This window comes from Orycteropus afer, unplaced genomic scaffold, assembly GCF_000298275.1.
Source record: "Orycteropus afer afer isolate SDZICR_OR568_19922 unplaced genomic scaffold, OryAfe1.0 scaffold00285, whole genome shotgun sequence".
Lineage (NCBI taxonomy): Eukaryota > Metazoa > Chordata > Mammalia > Tubulidentata > Orycteropodidae > Orycteropus > Orycteropus afer.
Genome location: NW_006921872.1, coordinates 2398816 through 2423405, shown reverse-complemented (window position 1 = coordinate 2423405; position 24590 = coordinate 2398816). Strand labels below are relative to the sequence as shown.

At 41.2% G+C, this 24590-nt stretch overlaps 1 protein-coding gene across 1 annotated transcript in view; it reads left to right on the top strand.

Moving 5' to 3' along the window:
- The window catches only part of ACO1 (aconitase 1), a 46221-nt gene extending 27809 nt beyond the window's left edge, over window positions 1–18412 (top strand). The window contains exons 13-20 of the mRNA XM_007950700.2: window positions 210–366; window positions 2172–2296; window positions 3863–3967; window positions 4852–4994; window positions 6749–6896; window positions 13415–13537; window positions 17206–17391; window positions 18299–18412. Coding sequence (XP_007948891.1) covers window positions 210–366; window positions 2172–2296; window positions 3863–3967; window positions 4852–4994; window positions 6749–6896; window positions 13415–13537; window positions 17206–17391; window positions 18299–18412 — 1101 coding nt within the window. The remainder of the gene's footprint in view (window positions 1–209; window positions 367–2171; window positions 2297–3862; window positions 3968–4851; window positions 4995–6748; window positions 6897–13414; window positions 13538–17205; window positions 17392–18298) is intronic.
- Window positions 18413–24590: the final 6178 nt, after the last annotated feature.

The window sequence follows — 24590 nt, the reverse complement described above, 5'->3', positions numbered from 1 at the left end:
ACTGAGTATGTCTCAGCTTCTTCTGACTCAGAGCCCTTTACACGGATGCCTTTGCATATTCTTCTTCGCTACACTAGGGGAGGATCAAATAAAAGGGCAACTGAAATAGCTCCATCCATGTGATGTGAAAACTTTTGCAAATGGCCTAAGACAAGAAGTCTTAATGCTGTCTTATCTTTGTGACTTGATTTTTCTCTTGCCTTCCACAGAGAGACCTTGTAGCTGTTGGGGTACTATCAGGGAACAGGAATTTTGAAGGTCGAGTCCATCCCAACACCCGGGCCAACTATTTAGCCTCCCCACCCTTAGTAATAGCATATGCAATTGCTGGGACCATTAGGATCGACTTTGAGAAAGAGCCATTGGGTAAGATTTTATTTATACGGTTAAATTTTTTTTCCAGTGAATTTAAAAATATTACTAAAAGAAAGTTACTCTTTTCCTTAATAAAAAATAAAGCTTAGAAAAAAATATAGAACGAAATTCAAAAATCATAAAAAGCCCAGATTTACTGGTGTGATAGATGATAGAATCCCTGTGACTGTGGCCCTTACACACCTTCAAACTGGGAACTGACCCACCCCAAGGATTACTTTGCAACTGAACAACAAACAGGCCTATAAAATGAACAGTAATGCTCATGGGAAATGAACCCCTCAGAACAATTAACCATATGAATCCACAAGGGCACCATTTGCCCCAAAACAGCTCAGAAGCCAGGAAGGGGCAGGGAATAAGGATGAATGGATACAGGGAACCCAGGGAGGAAGTGGAAGAGTGCTGCTACATTGAGGGGATTGCAACTAATGTTACAAAACAAGATGTATATAAATTGTTGAATGGAAAACAAATTTCCTCTTTAAACTTTCACCCAAGCCACAATAAATAATAATGATAATAAAAAGACTTAATACAAAATAAATCATAGAATCTCCGGAGATAAGATGCGATTCAGAATCTTTTCATAGCTAAGAGCTAAATGAAATAATCAAACAAAAACTTACTAAAATGTGTAAAGGATTTAAATACCAGAAGCACAAGTGATCTTGCTATACTGGCTTTTTTTTCCAGATTTTCTCTCTTTCTAAACCAAACCAAACCAAACCCACTGCCATCAAGTTGGATTTGACTCATAGCAACCCCTCCTTAGGTTTCCAAGGCGGTATCATTACAGAAGTAGATTGCCTAGCCTTCCTTCCCAGGAGTGGCTGGTGGGGTTTGAACTGCCAGCCTTCTGGTTAGCAGTCAAATGCCTTAGACACTACGCCACCAGAGCTCCCAGTATTAAAGCAGTATCTATTATTAGATTAAAGCAGTAGCTAGAAAGAGAGAGGGAGCTCTGGTAGCATAATGCCTAAGGCATTTGACTGTTAACCAGAAGGCTGGCAGTTCAAACCCACCAGCCACTCCTCAGAAGGAAGGTTGGGCAATCTACTTCTATAGTGATACCACCTCAGAAACTCAAGGAGGGGTCGCTATGAGAAGGATCTGACTCGACAGCAGTGCATTGCTTTAATATACTCTCTATGGGAACCAAACAAAAAAAACCAAACCCACTGCCATCAAGTTGATTCCTACGCATAGCAACCCTACAGAACGGATTAGAACTGCCTCATAGGGTTTCCAAGGCTGTAAATCTTTACAGCAGAGTCCCTCATTTTTCTCCAGTAGAGTAACTGGTGGGTTCGAACCGCTGACCTTTTGGTTAGCCAGCAGATGCCTTAACCACTGTACCACCAAAGCTCCTTTCTGTAGGAACAAATGCCAGATATTTAAAGTTCTCAAAATTCAGGGGGAAATGATGCCTTGTTTCCTTTTCTGTAGTCTTCTTACTCCCTACACTGTCCTCAGTCTACTCTAGGCAGATTGTTGTTGTTGTTGTTTTTATGTGGACGACTCATAGGGACCCCTCCTTGAGTTTCTGAGGCAGTATCACTATGGAAGTAGATTGCCCAACATTCCTTCCAGAGGAGTGGCTGGTGGGTTTGAACTGCCACCCTTCTGGTTAGCAGTCAAGTGCCTTAGGCATTATGCTACCAGAGGCAGATTAGATAATGGGAAAACAATGGCATTTAAATTTACTTGTAGCAAATCAAAACTTTAGAGGAATGTAATAATTAAAATGGGGTATTAGGTGAAGTTTTTCTCCTTAATAAATATTTTTCCCCCAGGGGTAAATGCAAAGGGTCAACAGGTATTTCTGAAAGACATCTGGCCGACCAGAGACGAGATCCAGGCAGTGGAGCATCAGTATGTCATCCCTGGCATGTTTAAGGAGGTCTATCAGAAAATAGAGGTGAGGTCCCTCACAACCCCTCCCCCCCAAGTATCTAAGAGAGAAAGTTGCTCCTTTGTGTCATTTCTGCAGAAGCTGAGGCTAATGGGATGTTAGCCATGATACACCATAGAAAGTAACAATTATTTTTTTCAGATAACTAGAAAGCAATTCTCAATCATTTCTCTACTGTGCTTTACATTTTTACAAACCTCATACTCCCTAGATCTTCCCAGATTTGGACAAGCAGATGGCAGCCTCATAAGGAAAGACCTCAAGTTACGTATGATTGTTGGCCAGCCCTTTATAACTCCACCCTTTTCTCAGAATTGGTTGAGACATCTTGTGGGGCTGTGTCACTGAGGTTGAGGGCCCCTGATGTCACTGCTTTGTGTCACTGAGGTTGAGTCAATTGGCTGAATTCACCTCTCAGATTGCATTATTTAGATGCTGTTTTAAAAATGGAAGTGGGGGGTGGGAAACCCTTCATGAAGAAGTGCCAAACTTCCTGAAATAAATAAAACTTTCTGTGCATTTTTCAGATAGGAGAAAAATATATGGGACTCAGTTTCTGAGACTCTTGGATATTAGTCCTTTCACCTCTTTCTGTGTTGGGCTGATCCAAGGGCCTCTGGAGGTGATAGGTTGAAATGAGACAGCAGAGATGGCTAGCAGAGGGCAAAATGGGGATCATAGGTAAGCCCCACACCCACACCCAGCTGTTCATTGGGAAATGGGATGAGGAAGTTTGATAGGCATTGAGCTAAATGCATTTCTCCAAAGGTTGTGTTAATGTGCCTATGGAGAGAATTCAAGCTGATTTTAATGCAGAGTAGCTGTCATTTGCTATTTAGTGTCCTTGGGACCTGGAAATCCACTTCTCAAAATGTCCAGAGAGTATAAAATTTTCCCCTGGGTGCAATCATGTAAGTTATATGTAAGTGTACTTTTAGTCATCTGTTACTTTGCAACAAACTACCCTAAAACAATTTCTTATCTCACAGTTTCTGGGGGTAAAGATACCAGATGTGGCTTAACTGGGTATCTCTATCTTCACAAGGCTCCAAACAGGTGTCCTCGTGTCATCTAGGGCTGCAGTCTCATTGGAAGGCTCACCTAAGGCAGGATCCACTTCTAAGCTCAGTTCTTGGCAGGATGGTTGGACTGAGGGCCTCATTGACTGTTTCTCATTGACTGTTAGCGAGAATCCTCACTCTTCACAGGACAACTCACAACATGGTAGCTGGCTTCCATCAGTAAACAAGAGAGGGTGGGAGAGACTGAAACCAGAACCTCTTTATAACCTAATCTTAAAATGAATCCCTTCGTTCAGCCTACACTCAACAGGAGGGACCACAAAAGGGTAGGAATAGCAGGAAGTAAGATCATTAGAGGCCATTTTAGTGGCTGCCTACTATAGTATTTTTAAGTCATTTACATGGAATTATCTTGTAATAAAGAAACTCTTGTATCTGACTATTAAGAATATTTTTATTGTATTCTCAACTTGAATATATGTTTTATGTTTACCCGTTAAATTTTCTCTAGAATGGAATGTGATTGTATCTGCCTTTGTTTTTTTCCAAGACTGTGAATGAAAGCTGGAATGCCTTAGCAGCCCCATCAGAGAAGCTGTATTGCTGGAATCCCAAATCTACCTACATTAAATCACCACCATTCTTTGAAAATCTGGTATGACTTTTACCGGGGGAAAAAAAAGTTCTCCAGCTTTCTTTCCTTATAAAAACTGCCTTATTGCCCTTGCTTTGACTAACCATTTAATTAAAACCCTTGCAAATCCAAACAGATGAAGTGGGGGGCATTTTAGGAAGCTGGGATATTTGGTAATAGTGGACCTAAAATTTCTCTGTCCAGTAGTTCTGTGTGGCTGTGTAGAAACACTCTGGTGATCAAATACTACCTAGGCATAGACTCAGTGACCCTGAAGGACTGCAGTATTCAAATCTTAGACTTTTGAAAACAAGGAAAATCTTACCTGATAATGATGATCAAGGAGTCCATGCTTCTTGGGTTAGCAGTCAAATGCCTTAGGCACTATGCCACCAGAGCTACCGTGACCTAATACACCAGTATTTATCAGAGTTAGTGGTTCCCAAATCTGACTGTAAGCAAGAATTATCTGGGGAGATAAAAATTCCTGGTTCCCACACCCACCTCTTGCATCAACTTCTTCACGTAATAAGCTTTTTAGATCACTGTGGGAGGGGATGAGAGCAGCATAAGCCAGGATTCCAGTTGGCTTATTCTCCCCTCCCACGGTGAAACTGTGAAGTTCTGCAAGTGTGACAAGACACAGTGTCATTTGCAGCTGCGTCCTTGTTGCTTTTGAAAGGATTATGCTGATGCTTCACTTTCCCTTCACAGATGCTATATGAATATTTTAAGTAAATTCTCCTTCCTTTTCTAAGCATTCTGATAAAATCAAGAAAACTAGAATTTTCTGTGCTTTGATACAGGACTGTCATCTAGTTCAGGTCCATGGCTTGCTACTGTTAAGGCTCACCTGTAAGTTGTTAGAGAAAACCTGGATGCTGACTTTTTCTTTTCTTTTCTAGACTTTAGATCTTCAGTCTCCTAAATCTATAGTGGATGCCTATGTGCTGTTAAATTTGGGAGACTCTGTAACAACTGACCACATCTCTCCAGCTGGAAATATTGCAAGAAACAGCCCTGCGGCTCGCTACTTAACTAACAGAGGGTAAGTGTGAGTGAGGGAGGCAAAGACTAATGACAAAAATAAGGGTGAATGAGGCCACTGTTCTTCCTTTCACACATGCATCTCTTTGGAATCAGACTCAGTTTCTACTGAACCATGTGCTTGAAAACCTTCTGCTCTTGCTGTATCTGCTTAGCAGCTTTCACTGGCGAACCTGTCAGCACAAGAGGATGACCTTCTTTTGGATCCGTGTACTCACTGAACTCAATTGTTATCCCTGCCTTCAGATTGGCTAACTGTTGAAGTACAAGGCTTTGCCTTTAACTTGGGGCATAGCCTGGTTACATTTCAGGCACAGGGCAGGGATATAACCTGAACTTCATTAACATATCCAGGTTGAGAGACCTGTTTATGAAGGAACTGCTTCAAACATTTTCAGTTCAAACATACATTCCTCAATCCTTTGTTGTTGTTGTTGTTGTTGTTTGCCGTTGAGTCGGCCCGACTCATACCGACCCCTCCTTGGGTTTCCGAGGCAGTATCACTATGAAAGTAGGATTGCCCAACCTTCCTTCCGAGGACTTTAGTCATATATTAATATTAGCAGGTATTACACCAGTATTATCTACCATGACCTCAAACTCGCAAAAAACCAAACTCACCGCTGTCAAGTCGATCCCAACTCATTGCGATCCTTTCTTGGGTTTCTGAGGTGGTATCTCTGCGGAAGTAGATGGCCCAATCTTCCTTCCAAGGAGTGGCTGGTGGGTTTGAACTGCCAGCCTTCTGGTTAGCAGTCAAATGCCTTAGGCACTATGCCACCAGAGCTACCATGACCTAATACACCAGTATTTATCAAAGTCACTGGTTCCCAAATCTGACTGTAAGCAAGAATTATCTGGGGAGATAAAAATTCCTGCTTCCCATGCCCACCTCTTGCATCAACTTCTTCAGGTAATAAGCTTTTAGGCAATCCCAATACAAATTTGAGGAACAGAATCTAGACACTGTTATTTTAGATTTGTGTTTCTTGACCTCTTTTAAGATGTGGACTGTTTAAGGAATTGAGTGAAAGTAAATATAACTCCTTTCCAGTAAAATACACATACCCACAACATTTGGATATAAATTCAGGGTTTGTGGACACACACGGCTGCTCCTGAAGCCCCTTCATAGACTCTCAGTCCTCACATTGGATCTAACCATTAAATCACATTGACATACCCCACCACCAGCATTCTAAGCAACAGCCCAGGGAACGTGTCACTCCATTAATTGTAGGATGTTTTTTCTGACATCACACAGTTTCCTTGCATTGGGACCCATAGGCAAGGTTGCCTGGCTTTAGGACCAAGAATACCCATGCTGGTTCTGTGGCACTCTTTGTTGTTAATCTTATAAAAATGGTCAGTGATGTTGCCATTCAAGTGTCTTCCCTTTGCACTGAGTTCCTGATAACATGGGGACAAATGTGAATCTATCTCTGGCTAGTTTATAAAATGTAATTTGCTACCTTGCTGAATAAATAAATAAGCTTATTAGAATTATTCTGATTTTTCTTCCCAGATTTGTAAGAAATTTTCTGCCTTTCACCACCCCACTTCTCACCTCTCACTCTCCCTCAGTGGAGGCAATGGGCAACTTTTCTGCCTTGGAGAACAATGCTTAATAGTTTTAGAGAAATAGCTAGGTTAATGAATTGTTATTTCTTTCTCTTATTTTCTTTTATTTCTTTCTAAGCTGAGTTTAATCTTCACTTGGTTGACTAAACTAACTCCTCTCCTTCTTTTTATTAGCCTGACTCCACGAGAATTCAACTCCTATGGCTCTCGCCGAGGTAACGACGCCATCATGGCAAGGGGCACATTTGCCAACATTCGCTTGTTAAACAAATTTTTGAACAAGCAGGCACCACAGACTATACATCTGCCTTCTGGAGAGATTGTGAGTATTGTCTCTTTGCTGCTTGCAGTAACCAGCATTTGCTAGGCTCTGGGTGGTTGGATATTACATAGTTAGTTTCCTTTTGTTCTTAATTTTTCTTCACAGCTCTGTCCTGTCTCTAGCTTCCTATAGTCCCTCTTGCCAGGTGTCCATTTGTGTGGGATTTATCATTGATGGAGGTGCTCTTTAACCTGCAAAATCTCTTCCTGCTTAGAGATTTGGTATCATACTTTAAAATCTAGCTTCCAGGGAGTTGTGCTTAAAACAAAACTCTGAATAAAATTTCATCAGTTGAAAGTATTTGGGAGAGATGTTCTAGGCTAAAAATTAGAAGATATTTATCAAGAAATGCATGTTGCCCATGACCATGTATAGGGTTGGCAGGTGATGTTTCTACATTCGTATTTGTATGTGCTATAAGAATGCCTGGGTGTGGTAGAGCTGACAAGGGACAGGGTTGTGGTGGCCTCTTGGCCACAGCCAGTTACCCTGAGGGAGCAAGTAGTTGGACCTGTGGGCTTGGGATCATGGTCGCAGGGGACATGAAGCTCAACTGACATAACATACTACCCAAAAACATTGTTCTACATCCTACTTTGGCGAGTAGCGACTAGGGTCTTAAAAGCTTGCAAACGGCCGTTTAGTTGCAACAATGGGTTTCTCCTCATCCAGAGCAAAGAAGTATGAGGAAAAACAAAGATACATGGAAACAATTAGTCCAAGGGACTAGTAGACCATGTGATCTTCAGCCTAGATGACTATGCTACCAGAAGAACTAGATGGCACTCAGCTACCACTGTTAACCACTCTAAGGGGGATTGGTGAAGAGATACTAGATAGAGTGGGAGAACAATGTGCAACAGAACTTAAAATCATTAAAAAAAAGACCAAGTTTGCTGGTCTGATAGAGCTTGGTGAGACCCCTGAGACTATGGCCCCTAGTTACCCTTCAGGTCTGGAACTGAACTCACTCCTGTGACTTCCAGCCAAACAACAGACAGGCATATGGGGTAAATATTTACATCAGGTAGATACACTCCTTGGAACAATTAGTGAATTGTGAGAGAACAGAAGAGCAGTGTTTGCACAGGGAGCTAGCTTGGTGGAGCGGAACTGCATGGGAAGAAAGGACACAGGGAAGAGGTAACTACAGAAAACTTAAAAAAAGAAAAATGCTATTGAATGACCTTGTTAGCATTTAATTTAGTTCACTGTATCCACTTTACTAAAAAAGGAGGTTAGGTAGAGACCCTACCAGGCCTGCAAGGGTCCCAATTGGAGTCAGCTTGAGTTGGAATATTATAGCTAGAATATTTGTTTATAGATTGGAGATATGTAAGAGATGGGGAAAGCCTGTACTTTGACTCAATCAAACCTAGGTTCATATCCCAGCCCCACCTCATACCAGCTAAGAACCTTCAGTAAGATATTTCCCTCTCCAAACCTCATTTTCCTTCCCTGTAAAGAGAAACTATACCAATATATAACTTACACACTCCCTTCTTGGTTTTAAACCATGCAGTGTCCCCTTATTCTGTTTGAACAGCAGCCTCCTGGTCTATGTACAGGTTCCTCTTGAGCACAATTAAGTGTTCTGTAATTCCCATTCTTCTCAAAGTTATCCATAGTTTTTTTATGAGCCACACAATCGAATGCTTTTGCGTAGTCAATGAAACACAAGTAAACATCTTTCTGGTATACTCTGCTTTCAACCAAGATCCATCTGATATCAGCATTCGATTGTGTGGATCATAACAAATTATGGATAACATTGAGAAGAATGGGAATTCCAGAACACCTAGCTGTGCTCATGAGGAACTTGTACATAGACCAGGAGGCTGTTGTTCAAATAGAACAAGCCTGAGAGTCTTATGATACAACTATATCATAATTTTAGCCAAAAAAAAAAAACCTATATCATAGGACTCTGAGGCTTAAAACACCTAGCACTGTGTCTAGCACATGTAGTTGATCTTCAGTGCCAGTTCCCTTCCCAGTGAGTACTACAAAACTGCTTGAAAACTCTTACATCTATCTGAAAAATAACTGCCCTCCTCTCAATTTATTTAAAAATAACGATAGCTAATATTTATGCAGAATTTACTATATTCCAGGTACTATACTAAGCTCTCTGCATATATTAACTTAATTAGTCATCAAAAAACACTTTTATGTAAGGTTCATAATTATCTATGTTTTAAATTTAGAACCCAAAGCACAGAATGTCATATGGCTCCCTAAAGTCACACAATGGAAAAGCTTCAAGTAGGAGAGGCTAGCGTAGGCAAAAGCCCCTTTCTATCTATCCCTTGTGAGCCCCTCCCCTCTCCTTTCTCTTTAATAAACTTTGGTTCATGTGGGGAAAAAAAAAAAGCTTCAAGTGGAACTCAAGGAATCTAACTTCAAAGTCCACACTATTTACTACCACGTATACTGTCTCAGTTACAACTGAGATTACATTTTTTGCAAAACAAACTCTTCATAGATAATCATTGATCAGTCAGCCTCACATATTTATAATCCCTTCCATGACAGAGAACATCTAGTCAGATGTATATTGCCTCATCTTAAATAGAAGACAGAGTCAGGGATGAACAGACATTTGAGACAAGTTTTGCAAGACAGGCCTAGACAAAGAACAGGGAAGGGAAAAAAAGGAAAGAAAACAGACAGTGCAAATATATATATTTATTAATAAATATGTATATATATATATATATTATTCTCCTCAGAGAGATGAGATGATTTCCTGTTGCTATAAAATACCAATCAGAGGATAAGAAAGAGCTTTTTAAATTTAAAAGAAATTTTAAAATTTAGCCAGAAAAAAAAAAATCAAAGGAAAAGTTGATTAGTTGAGAAAATCTTCCAGAATGTACAACAGAAATGCAAAGATACGGAAAATTAGAAAATGTAAGAAGAGTAATGATGCCGCACTAGAGGCACTCACTCGGTTATGCCAAGAGATTTGGAAGACAATTACTTGGTCAACTGACCAAGATATGGAAAAGATGCATATATATACCCATTCCAAACAAAGGTGATCCCACAGAATGTGGAAATTACCGAACAATGTCATTAGTATCACACACAAGTAAAATCTTAGCGAAGATAATTAAAAAACGATTACTGCAGTATATTGACACAGAACTTTCAGAAATGCAAGCTGGATTCAGAAGAGGACATGGAACAAGGGATCATTGCTGATGTCAGATGGATCTTGGCTTAAAGCAAAGTATACCAGAAAGATGTTTACTTGTGTTTCATTGACTATGCAAAAGCATTCGATTGTGTGGATCATAAAAAATTATGGATAACATTGAGAAGAATGGGAATTACAGAACACTTAATTGTGCTCATGAGGAACTTGTACATAGATAAGGAGGCTGTCATTCGAACGGAACAAGGGGACACTGCATGGTTTAAAATCAAGAAGGGAGTGCCTCGGGTTTATACCCTTTCACCGTACTTATTCAGTCTGTATGCTGAGCAAATAATCTGAGAAGCTGGACTTTACGAAGAAGAACATGGCATCAGGATTAGAGGAAGACTCATTAACAATCTGTGATATGCTGATGACACAACTTTGCTTGCTAAAAGTGAGGATGACTTGAAACACTTACTGATGAAGCTTGAAGACTGCAGTTGCAGTGTGAATTACACCTCAATATAAAGAAAACAAAAATCCTCACAATGGGACCAATAGGCAGCATCATGATAAATGGAAAAAAGATTGAAGTTTTCAAAGACTTCATATTACTTGGCTCTACAGTCAATACCAATGGAAGCAGCAGTCAAGATATCAGACATCGTATAACATTGGGCAAATCTGCTACAAAGGACTTCTCTCAAGTGCTGAAGAGCAAAGATGTTTTCTTAAAGACTAAGGTGCACTTGATACAAGCCATGGTATTTTCAGTCAACTCATATGCATGTGAGAGCTGGACAATTAAAAAGGAAGACCAAAGAAGAGCTGATGCTTTTGAGTTGTGGTGTTGTTGAAGAATGCTGAAAGTACTGTGGACTGCTAAAAGATCTAACAAATCTGTCCTGGAAGAAGTGCAACCGGAATGCTTCTTGGAAGTGCGAATGGCCAGACTTCGTCTCACCTACTGTGGTCATGTTGTAAGAAGAGACCATTCCCTAGAGAAGGATGTCATGCTTGGCAGAGTGGAGGGACAACAAAAAAGGGGAAGGCCCTCAAGGAGATGGATTGACACAGTGGCTGCAGCGATGGGCTCGGGTATGGCAAAGATCGTGCGGCTGACGCAGGACCGGGCAGTGTTTTGTTCTGCTGTACGTGAGGTTGCTATGAGTCGGAGACGACTCGACGGCACCTAACAACAACAAGAGTAAAGGCTGAACTGCATTCAGAAGGCCCAACATCTGCTAAAAAGAGAACAGAGGAAATGGAGGAGAGGAAATTATCAAGAAATAATATAAGAAAAAATCCCAGACTGAAGGATCCAAGACTCCAGATTGAAAAGGGCCCACTGAATGTCCAGCCAAATGAATAAAAAGACCCACTCCAGGTCCACCTCATGGTGAAATTAAGAACAAGGATAAGGGAGAAGTTCTAAAAACTTCTGAGGGTTGGGGGGAGCAGCTTCCATACAGTGAGTGGGGATCAGAAATGCACCAGACTTCTCAACAGCACTGGAAACTTAGACTGAGGAAAATTATTTATGCCCAAAAAGTTTATGCCCATCATAGTACCAAGCAAGTGAAAGTAATGACACATTTGGATGTTCAAAGCTTCAAAAACATCCATAATCACTACTCAGTGAATGTGTTTCACTAAAAGGAGGGAGTAAACCAAACAAGAGGAAGACATGGGATCCAGGAAACAGAAATGAAGGGAATCCCCAGGATGTTGATGAAAGAAGATACCTCTATAACAGCATTGGTCTGAGAGCTATCTGTCCCGATTGGAACATGACCAAGGGCTCTAGCTAGGAGTGAGAGCTCCATGAAAAAGACTTAAAATAATAGATTACCTAGTAAGTTTGAATGTCTTTAGAGAAGGTTTGTACTTTAGGCAGAGCACTTAAGGACTGATGAATAGATAAGGACATCGACATAGGTGATCAAAAAAATGAGAATTATTAACTCCGTGGAAAATTTTTTAAGTTGCCCAAGAGAGGAAATCATAGTACATTACATGCCTCAGCTGCAAATACATAATCATAAAAATGTAAACATCAAATAATGCCTTATCAAATATTATGGCATAACTATATTGGGAGATTGAGGAGAAGGGAAGTCTGTGTTTGGTGGTAGGGAGGAGATAGTGGTTAAGAAAACTAACTCCTCATCATAGCAAGAACTTGATATATAACAAAAATGGAGAAATTAAGAACTAGTAGTATAAACATAACCCCTAGATATAGAGGCAAAACAGCAGAAGAAACAGCTAAGTTTTTTGTTCTCTTTTGTAGAGTGCAGGGAGCTGTTGCTTTATAAGGCATGCAGTGCCCTCAGCATGGCTCATGTAATAAAAAAGTTAGGAGATCAGATTCTAGACCTGCTTAGTCCCTCTGATCTTGGGTAACAGGACCTGCTCTGCCATGGGTTTGACATCACTTTTTAAAACACATTCCCACATTCTTAATATCCAAGCTAGTAATAGATATCTCTGAAAATATCAGGTAGGGTGTTTCTTTCTGGTCCTTGAAATGATCTGACGTTTTGGTTAAGCAGAAGAATTTTACTGTTTCTATAACAATTTCTATACTGCTGGGTTCTTCAGCTGAAAACATGCCAACTGCCTACCTGGATTTAAGTAACATCACATGAAGTTAACCGAGGCTCTATCAGTCTACCAAAATACTAATTTGTGAAAACCTATATAAGAATATGATTAAATACCTTTCTTGAGCTTCTTTCAAGTGGAAATCTCTCTCTCTTTCTCTCAAGGGATTTTATTTTCTGACTTAATGTAGCTGGGAAAAATAATTTGTTCATTAGTCAATCACCAGTGATAATATTGGATGTCTTTGTGAAATCTCAGCTCATCAGAATATTCAGTGTTTGTATGAGAAACAAATCTTATTTGTGTAAGATGTTTCTCATAAATTAAAACAAGAGTTAATCTTTTCCTGTCTTTTATTTTATGTTTGTACTGTGCCTGTCATTGACCTCCATGTAGAAGGGTGACTAATTAAAAAGAAAAAAAAAAAAAAAGGTTGTATTTTTAACTTTTAAAAAAGTTTGATCCATGAAAAGAAAAAAATAAAATCAAGTTTTCTTTTTCCCCCTAATGCCCTAACATTTTAATGTGTTTGTAATACCAGGAAAACAATTAGGCATTTCAGTCAAGAGAAAATTCAATCCTGTGGAAATAAATGGATCAAGATAATTGGAGATTTGTAGACCAGAGAACTGGTTGGTTGAGTTTTCCACTGGCCTCATGTTGACTTGGCCATCTACAGTCCCTTCTGACACTGAACTTCTAACCAGGTCTCACTGGGCTCTGTCCACGTACTGTCTCTATAAAACCTTCCTGTTCTTTTCCTCAGCTTGATGTGTTCGATGCCGCTGAACGATACCAGCGGGCTGGCCTTCCCCTTATCATTCTGGCTGGCAAAGAGTATGGCTCTGGAAGCTCTCGAGACTGGGCGGCCAAGGGCCCTTTCCTTTTGGTGAGTATGAAGTAAAGGCATTACCTCTCGGAATAGGAAGGGAAGCTGGGAGGGTTCCCAGAAACAAATCCTTTTGTGGCTTTACTTTCCAAGAAGATGTCATGGAAGAGCAAGCTCAGAAAGGCACATAATGTTTATTCAACTCCAGCTTCTTGGTAGGTCTGAATTGATTTCACTAGGTGAAGGGTAATCTAGCATTAAACTGGTTCCCTTAGGTTAGACATTCTTACCTTGGAACCATAGATCTTAGTAGGGTCTGGGGAAGGGTTTGTGAACTTTCTGAATCTATGAGCAGAGGTGTGTATGTTTGCCCTTTTCTCTGGGTAGAAGGTCCATGATTTTCATAGCATTCTCAGAGGTTGAGGACTCTTAAATTTATTTAAGGCCATTGCCCCAGGTGAACTGTGAAAAATAAGCCAGGGCTACTGTTACTGGGAAGCCTTGGTGGCACAGTGGTTAAATGCTCAGCTGCTAACTGAAAAGTTGGTGGTTCAAACCCACCAGCTGCTCCACTGGAGAAAGATGTGGCAGTCTGCTTTTGTAGTGATACAGCCTTGGAAACTAAGCAGTTCTGCTTAGTGTTCAGGGTCACTATGAGCGGGAATCAACTCAATAGCCATGGGTAACAGGTAACTGCTACTGTGTTGGTGACAAGTACACGGAAGAGAAAATAAGGAGTCTGCTCTTATTCTGAAATTACTTTGGCAAGAATGGGTTCCAGGTCTCTTGGACATACTAGGAAAATGCATTTTTTATCATTCTTTTTCACTGCATGTGAAAACTAGATTATAGTCTCATGAGAAAGGGAAGCTCTAAGTAGCCGTGTCAGGGCTTGACCTCCTTGAGGTATTGCTGTGGGAGGGGCCATGAAAGGATCAGAATGCTTTTACCTCTTCTGCAATTGGTTGCCCTGAAAGCAAGGAAGAATCCGACTGCCCAGCTTTACCTTCAGGGGAGGCTAAGAATGGCTCAGGTAATGTAAATTTCAGTAACTCATGGCTTAAGCAAGTGCACTTAACCTCAAAACCCACTGAGTTGATTCTGACTCATAGCAACCCTATGGGACAGAGTAGAACTGCCCCATAGGGTTTCCAAGGCTATAAATCTTTACAGAAACAGACTGCCTCATCTTCCTCCTGTGGTGGGTTAGAACTGCAGCGTTTTGATTAGCAGCCAAATGCTTTAACTACTGTGCCACCATAGCTACTAACTGTACTTAGTAAACACTAAATTAGTTGATATCTACATATTCAGTAAAAATGTGGTTGTCTGGCAAGAAGCCCTCAAGACCTCAGGCAGCTGAAATATGTTTGGGAGCACACCTATTGTTTTTTATGGGTCATTTTCCTCTGGAAGAAAAGACATTTTCTGATTAGTTGGTAGAAGTCAAAGGCTTGCCTTTTCTGGAACTACTGCAAAGAGCCAGAGAAATTACAGAAGAGAAAAAGGATTTTAGGAAGAGGGCTGGTGGCTGTCAGCAGAAATGAAACCCAGGCAGTGAGTGGAATTTAAGATCTGATGGAGGATAAGAAGGCATCCAGCGCCACAGGGGCTCTGTAGAGGCTAGACTTGTATACAGAACTGCTCTGAGTTCTCGCCACGCAGACAATTGATAAACACTTCCACCTGTGGCTGCCCGCCAGTCCTGGGCTGTACTCAAGGCAGAGAGGGATAGACAACAATGAACTGACACATCTGCAGCTCAGCACAGCCATTTACACAGAGCTAGTGACTCGAATGGAGGTGAGGGTGGTTCAGTGGTAGTGTTCTCCCCTCCCGTGCAGGAGACTGCTTTGAGTCCCAGCCAGTGCACCTCCCACACAGCCAGGACCTGTCTGTCAGTGGAGGCTTGCAGGTTGCTGTGATGCTGAACAGGTTCCAATGAAGCTTCCAGACTAAGAGGGACTAGTAAGAAACGCTTAGTAATCTGTTTCCAGAAATCAGCCAGTGAACACCCTGTGGATCACAACAGCCCTGTCTGCAACCAGCTGTGGGGATGGTGCAGGACAGGGCAGCTTTACATTCTGTCACGTAAGGAGTCGCCATAGTTGGGCCACCATGAAGACACCTAACAACAGGGACATGAGTAATGTGTGTTTAGAAACCATGTTACCTCCCTGCCCCCCATAAAAACAACATAACTCATACAAAATACCTCCTGCAGTGAAGAATCTGCCTTTCCTTTGTAGCAGTGGTTCTCAAGTGTGAAAACACCTGTGGGATTTTAAAAAATACCTATGTGTAGATGTTATCCTAGAAATTCTGATTTAATTGATAAGGAGAACACCTGGACATTATCAGGCTCTGACTCCCTCAGTGATTCTAATGTAGAGCAAAGTTTGAGAACTCTGCTCTATAGCCCAGTCATGGTCCTCAAAATTTATCAAATCACTACCTCACACCCCCAAACACCCCCCTAACAGATTCTGATTCCATAGATCTGGGGTACAATCTACATTTTTAACAAGCTCCCTAAGTGACCCTAATATAGAGAGGTCTTAAAACTGTGCCCTAGATATCAACAGACCTTCTTGGGGATATTTTATTTTATTACAGTTAACTACTATAATTAATCGAGTTGTCCTGGTTTATTGACCATTGCTATATAGTGCCGGTGATAGATTACTTGTAAGAGCAGTGCACGGGAGTTAATCATTTATTTTCTTTGTAGCCTGTTCTAAAAGTTGATTTTCTTTTTTTTCTTTTTTTTTTAATAAATACTCTGTGTGCTACCAAAATAGCAAAATTCAAGAGAAAGAAAATAATTTTCTTTATGTCATTTTGTTGGTAAGGATTCCAGAGGCAATGAAAGTTGGCTGAGAGATGATACATCACAAAGTGGTTAAGTGCATTGTTGTTCTTGCTAGCTACCATCAAGTCACGAGTTGGTTCTGACTCCTGGTGAGTCCATGTGTGTCAGAGTAGAGGTATGGGCCTGATTTTTTTGAAGCAGATCACCAGGCCTTTCTTCATAGTTGACTTCTTATCTCCATCTTAGTCTGGAAGGTCTATCGAGTCCAGTTCATCGTCATAGCAAACACACAAGCTACCACTAACAAATGGGTGGTGGCTGCACATGAGGTGCACTGGCCGGGAATCAAACCCAGGTCTCTTACGTGGAAGCTGAGAATTCTACCTCTAATCCACCAGTGCCTCAGTTAAGTACATAGACTTCCTGGGTTCAAATGCCAGAGCTGGCTACTTGGATAAAGAGGAGGCAATAATAGCATTTACCTCCCAGGACTGGTGGAGAATGTTGTTGTTTTTGTTATGTGCCATCGAGTCAGACCAAACTCAGTAACAACCCCTCCATGGGTTTCTGAGGCGGTATCACTATGGAAGTAGATTGCCCAACCTTCCTTCCAAGGAGTGGCTGGTGGGTTTGAACTGCCAGCTTTCTGGTTAGCAGTCAAGTGCCCTACCAGAGCTGGTGGAGAATAGAATGAGATACTTCATTTAAGTGCTTAAATAGTACTGTACATTATGACGATCAATGAAGATGAGCTATTGTGTTATTTATAACTAGAAGACAACACATACTTTATCTAAAGATTAATTAGTACTTACAAAGAATCTAGGAGTGAGAGCAGTTTTGATGTGAGAAGCCTTTTGTGTTTTCCTGTATGTAAAGATTGGAACTGTGTCCATCCACTCTTTTTGTCCTTCAGGGAATCAAAGCTGTCCTGGCCGAGAGCTATGAACGCATTCACCGCAGTAACCTGGTGGGAATGGGAGTGATCCCCCTGGAATACCTGCCTGGAGAGAATGCAGGTACCCTGGGACTCACAGGACAAGAACGATACACTATCATCATTCCAGAAAGCCTCAAACCACGAATGAAAATCCAGGTCAAGGTAAACAAGACTTATCCTTGACCAAGCCCAGCTAAAATGGGCCCTAGGTTTATAATCAATCTTGTTAGAAGGAAATCAGTGGGATTTAGAAGATTAAAAAAAATCACTCAATAGGACATTAGACCAGCACCATTTCTTCCTGCCTTCAAACATGGTAGCGAGGATAATAACTGTTGACTTCTCTGTTTATTCATAGAGTTATCAGTTTAATTCTTAACCTCAAAACCCTGACCTACCCCATTGTTTCCTGTTCCTCCCAGTCTCACTCAGACCAGAGAGTAGTGACCAAAGCTCAGAGAGAAAGCACTGTCACATTACCTAAAAACCACTTTTTTATTATAAAAATGTGAGCAACAGGGACACTCTGCCCTATCCCTGAGCCTACCTCAAGGCTTTGATGAGGAGATTCCTAGGGAAAGTAGGGATGAAGTCACCAGCACCAATGTTCCAGGAGTGAGTTAGCCACCGAGGCAGAGGCACATGCTGAGGTCTGTGTCCCAGGGTACGAATGTTGAAATTTTTTGATTGTGTACCTTTTGATACATCAGTAAACTTCTGCTGACCCATGAAACCCCCAGAGAGTTTTAAAAAGAGTGTGCCAAATGTCACTAGTATCTGCTGCCCTGAGCAGCTGTTTCTAGTTCTCAGGTGCTTCTTACCACAATCACTTATACTAGGCAGTGCTTCTCAAATGTTAACATGCACATAAATCTCCCAGGGATCTTGTTCATGCAGATAGATGCTGATTGAGCAGAGGTGGGCTGGGCCAGAGACCAACCTGTCCCCAGGTGCGTTGGATGCAGATTGCACTTGGAGTGGCAAGACTGTAGACAGGCTGGGCAGGATCTCCTCCTGACAGCTCTCACCTCCTCCAGAATGATTCTTCTCTGCTTCTTTGTCCTCACAGCTGGACACCGGGAAGACCTTCCAGACTGTCATGAGGTTTGACACCGATGTGGAGCTCACTTATTTCCACAACGGGGGCATCCTCAACTACATGATCCGCAAGATGGCCAAGTAGGCCCTTATTTCCTCAGAGATCTGCATTCCGTGTTGCACAAGGGAGGAAGCAGTGCCCCAGCCAGCGAAGCCCCTGAGGGAGAAGCCCTATCCCTGCCTCGGAGGAGGGTGCTGACTTGCAAATGGAGCAAGTGAGCACCTGGGTTTTGTTGCCATTCCTCCAACGCACAAAATCAGAAGTTTCTACATTCTCTGTTTTTGTTTATCTTTTTATCTTTTTCTAGAATGTGGAGGCTAGAATGGTAGGAATGTCCTTAAAGAGAGAAATGAGCTTGTTTTTAAAGTTACTGATCACAGGATATTGATTTCTCACTCTTGGCCTTTAGTGTCCAGTTGAGTGCAAACCAGGTGTTTTTCTACCCTTTTCATTGTATTCTGTTTTCCCGTGAGGGTCATTTTTCTTTGCATATCACACCAGTGTTAACTGACATGGGTAGATGAGAACTTTTTCACACTTTAAATCATAATAGTGATGGTGATTTTCTACCTTCCCTCCCAGTGAATGATCCAAACGCCTCATGACAGGTCAAACATTGAAATTTTTTGATCATGTACCTTTTAAAGAAATGTGAAATTTTCTTTCATTGTCTTCAAAAACTTTCCTCAGAAGATTTTTCATTTGTCAAGAGACCTTTGTTTGGAGGAGGTGTGGGAGGGAAACACAGAACATTTCTAATTTGAATAAGATTAAATCTATTTTCAAGGAAAACTTACTTGCTTTGGAATTAACTTCTGCTGTGTATGTGGCTATAGTTTTGGGATATTTAGACCTTACTTTGGACACATCATGAGAGGGACCAATCACTGGAGAAAGGACATCATGCTTGGTAAAGTAAAGGGTCAACAAAAAAGAGAAAGACCCTCAATGAGATGAATTGAACAGTGGCTGCAGCAATAGGCTCAAATATACCAACAGTTGTGAGGATGGCTCAGGACTGGACAACGTTGTGCTCTGTTATCCATAAGGTTGCTGTGAGTCACATTGACTCAACAGCAACTAACAACAGAACAGAATAAGTCTCAGACTATAGCATCCTGAAGCCTGGATGCCTTCCAGGTTTTCTTGTATTTACAACTGCATCAGTAGTGGGCAGGCAAAATACAACTGTTAAGGAACCAGTATGTTCTCTACCCTGTTTGGGAAGCAAACAGAAAGGAAGAGTAGCCTGCAGCAGTAGCAATAATAGTGAGTAGATCATAACTTTTAAAATTTTCATTCCTAAACTTTATCTGCTCATTTTCATCACTGATGCTGTTTCAGGGCATCTTGTATCTTACAAGTTAATTTCCTTGTCATGGATTCTTAATCTTGACTTTAGCACTCAGGAGGTGTGGCCTGGTAATTAAACACCTGGGATCTACTCCAGATGAGGGATTGGGACAAGTGATGTAGTTTCTCAGCCTCTGAAGTCTTGGGGATCGAACTAACGTACATAAATAAAAATTGCAAACAGAACCAGTTATATAAAAAAAGCCTGTGGCCCTCAAATTAGGGTCAGCCCTAGCATAAAAACTCTAAGGGTGAGAAAACAGACCCTCATCCCCTTAGCTCTCCATGACTGAGAATCTGGGGAGCTACCTACCTCCCCACATTCAGTGGTCATTGGTGCAGTGGCCTCTGGAATGGGATCCCTTCACTTCTGAACTCTCCCTCCTCTATCCCCAGACATACACACACAGCCCTCAGTCGTTTTCATTAACCAAGTGTCTTGCCAGTTTCACATCCTTGTCTGCAAAGGCTAAACAAAGAAACTCCTTTTACCTGGTTCCTTAAGAAGGTGCTGGTCCTCTTACTCTCCAAATTGAGAATACATTGCTCTTACTGGTCCTAGTCCATTCTTCCTCTCTGTAGGATTGCTGTCTCCCCAGTTTTTTTCCGTTTTCTAAATCCATTACTGCCTAATCCCTACTAGGGAAACAGGCATCCCTTGTGTCCACAATGAGTTAACTGACAAACTCATTTAATGCAGCAGTAAGTGCATGCATCTCTGTCTGTAGAACAGCCTTTATGTAGCTGTATATATACACCATGTCTTGGTGGGGCATGGAGAAGGGTCTGTTAGCCATGAGTCTTAGTTAGGTTCTGGGAATTCAACTAACTGGTTTAAACAAAAAAAAGAAGGGTGGAAAAGGGGAGGATTAACTGGCTCCCCTGTCTCAGGCCAGCCACCCCATGGCCCAGGGGATAGAGTTGCCCAGCGGATCTGAAGTTAAAAATGTGTAGTCTTAAAGAGATTTATCTCCCTAGGAAAAAAATATTGGGAGTTTCCTTACTCACCTGAAAGCTTCCCTTTCAGAGTTACATGAAGACAGTGTGGAGTTTTCGACAGGGTTATGTAGGAATCCAAGTTTCTATTGGCTGCCTTCTTGAGAGATTGCTAAGTCCCATAACCACAACTAGAATTTAATACCCAAATTTTGGGGGGGTTTTTGTTGTTGTTCAGTCAGCCTAATTATTATAAACAAAGAGTGTATCATTTTAGCCGATATTTTTATTATGTTTTTAAGTTTTGTACTCCTAAGAACAAGGCCTGCACAGTAATTAGGAGCTCTGGTAGCATAGTGCCTAAGGCACTTGACTGCTAACCAGAAGGCTGGTGGTTCAAACCCACCAGCCACTCCTCGGAAGGAAAGTTGGGCAATCCTACTTCCGCAGTCATACTGCCTCGGAAACCCAAGGAGGGGTCGCTATGAGTCAGGGCCGACTCGATGGCAAATAACAACAACAGAGTGAAATTAGTAGTTTTAATATATAGTATAATGAAACAGAGTTACTAGCATGACCCTGAAGTTAATGCACCAGTTTGGTTCTGGTTGTCTAGTGAGTATTCATGCTGATACCTGCTACCACATGTCCACAGGTTAACAATGCTGTGAATAAAAGAGCTCCAGGGAGAGTATATTTGGGAACCACTGGGTTTGATGGATTTTATCATCAGAGAACTTATACAGTGCAGATGTGTGCTTCCCAACCTGACCACAGAATGCTTTCTTCAGAGCATCTCAGAGCACCCCTGTTCCACAGGACATGAACTGAGGGTTTGGGTTTTTTAAAGTAATTATTATTCAGAAAATAATCAGTTTTAAGGATGGGAATCAGAGTTTACTGTTCTTATTTTCACACACAAAAAAACCAACCAACCAAACTCACTGCTGTCAAGTCGGATCCAACTCATAGCGACCCCTACTTGGGATTCCAAAGCTGTATCACTACGGAAGTAGATTGCCCAACTTGCCTTCTGAGGAGTGGCTGGTGGGTTTGAACTGCCAGCCTTCTGGTTAGCAGTCAAATGACTTAGGCACTATGCCACCAGGACCCTTAGAGAAAAATAAAAAGGTCCTGTGGCTGTGTAACTGGGACAGTATCTGAACTGCCTGAGGACTTCAGAAGACACACGTGGCTGCACACCATGCTGGGATATTTGAATGGGGGCTGAGTGCTCATGAAAAAGACTCCCCAGATGGTTCTGGTATGCCGTCTTTGATCTAGGATTTCAGTGACCAGTATGTGAGCATCAATGAAGAGTTTCTTAAAGCCCCTACATACTAGTTTCTTTCATTCATTGAATATTAACCATGTGCCTATTCTGCTCTAGGCTCTGTGCCTGACAATGGCTTGATTCCATGAAAAAGTCAACCAAGGAAATTCTCTTTTTCTTGCTTCAGCTTTAGTCTGCCTTCCTCTCTGCTGGCTGAGAGAGGACTGTTTGCCATCATCCAAAATGAACCATTTAAATCCTTAAAGAACATTTCTCAAACAGATTATCAGATGTCTTGAGTCCTGCTGAAGTTCTTAGTGTCCCGAGGTGGTGCGCATGCTCAACTACTAGCCAGAAGGTTCAAACCCACCCAAGAGGCACCTCCAAGAGAGGCCTGAAGAGCTACTTCTGAAAGGTCACAGCCACGAAAACCCTAGGAAGCAGTTCTGTGCATATACAGGGTCACCCACGAGGCCACATCGACTCAGTGGCAACTAACAACATTGATATTCATAAAACATCAAAAAAGGCAATCACATATCAAAGCATTCTATAATAAAATATACATAGAAAAGGAAAAAAAATAAGCTCTCAACAAGTTAATTAGCCCATTTTTTAATTGTGCCTTACTAAGAATACTAACAGTAACCATTACACATTAAATATACTTTATATAGGAGCTCTGGTGGCGTAGTGCCTAAGGCATTTGACTGCTAACCAGAAGGGTGGCAGTTCAAACCCACCAGCCACTCCTCGGAAGGAAAGTTGGGCAATCTACTTCCGTAGTGATACCACCTCAGAAACGCAAGGAGGGGTTCCTATGAGTCAAATCTGACTCAACGGCAGTGAGTTTGGTTTTTTTTTTTTTTTTTTTTAATGCTTTTTATATGTTATTTCAACCCACCATGAACCCTTAACAGTTAGGTATTATCCTTGTTTTACAGATGGAAAAAAACAAGCCAAGGAGAAGTTATGTAACTTGCCAGTTTCTCTGGCTCCCTGCCAGCACTACTGCTCATCAGATCAAACAGATGGTGACCATGATCTCTAGAACTGATGTGGGCAGTCTGGGTGGCTGGCCGCTCTTTGGGTGGTCTTTGAGAACTGATTCTCTTAGAGGCAAAGATCTTCTGAAAGTGTTTATAGCCTTCAGATGTAAACAGGTGCTACTTAAAAAGGGCTCTGTGGTCATAAGTTCTAAGTAAAATTAAGCAGATTTTTTCATTAGTCTTCTATAGAAACCAGGTGAAACCAGAAGCAATCCCTCCCCCCATCATTGGACTATTAACATTTTAAGATGTTTGGAGGTTTGTTTAAGCCACTGATGGTCCTAGTGAATTCCAAACAATTAATATGAAACTATTTTAGGAAGGTGCTTAAATTATATCATACCCTGAACTGAAGGAGCTGTGGTGGTACAGTGCCTAAGGCATCTGACTGCTAACCAGAAAGTTGGCAGTTCAGACCCACAAGCCAACTCCATGGAAAGAAGATGGGGCAATGTACTTCCATAAAGATTTACTGCCTCAGAAACCCAACAGGGGTCACTATGAGTCAACTGGCTTGACAGCAGTAGGTTTGTTTATATATATATACACACACACACACATATACATACATACATACATACATACACCCTGAACTGAACACAAGATACTCAAGCCTGAGTGGTAATGACAAAACTCAGGCAGTTGTCTCCAGGGCTGGAAAACCTCAAACTAAGCTGTTTGAAACATCAGAAAACCTTACTAAATGACAGAAATGCCATTTAGGCATGTATTCTAATTTTTCAAATAGAAAAGATAGCTAAATTAAACTGTCTCATCAGTGTCATGCAAGAGATCTGAGAACAGGCAGTCCAGGTGTTAAAGAAGAACATCAATCATTATTGGAAAATGGTTTGAGATGATCGTTCATAGGTAACAATGACAAATGTTAAGAACACAAATTAATAGGGCTAGATGTACAGTGAGCCAAAAGAAATCAACTTCTTAGGAAGTATTAAATCATGGTACATGTCCCCATCCCTAACATCTGTCTACTATAGTGTTTTAAGATGGCCATGCTACAATGAACTATTTTATATATATATATCTCCCCCTTGGAATTATCAACACTTAAGGGGTCAGCAAAAAAGAACTAATCAGAAAGACTGGGATAAAGGAGAATTTCAAGAAAAGAGTACTCAACTGGACCAAAAGCAGCAAAGAGGTCAAGTACTAAGAAGTACTACATCCCCAGTGGGTTTAGCAACTAGAGTCAGAAGTTGTCCTTAGCAAGAACAGTATCAGTAAATTGATAAGGGCAAAAGTCTGTTTATAGTAACTTAAGGAAAGGGAGGTATGGAAAACCTTTCAACAGTCATTTCATTCATTCACTTGTCCCAATGTGTATGGAGTGGCTACTGTAGGTACACTGGCAGTTGGCTCTGAAGGGAAGAAGAGAAACAGAACTTAAGGCTTTTTAATTTTTCTGTTAATAGCCTACAAAGTGCTGCAGTTCACTCCCTTATGCTTTACAAATATGATATACTGCAAACTGTTGAAAACAATACACAGGAAGTAAAGTGGTAAATAGTATAAGCCTTAGGAAAAGTATCTTTACAGTGGTACAAGGGATTTATGATTATACCCACTGGGCCTACTTTCTTCTTCATGCCATGTCACTCATTCCCTATAGCTGAAGATTGAGGCCCTGAGG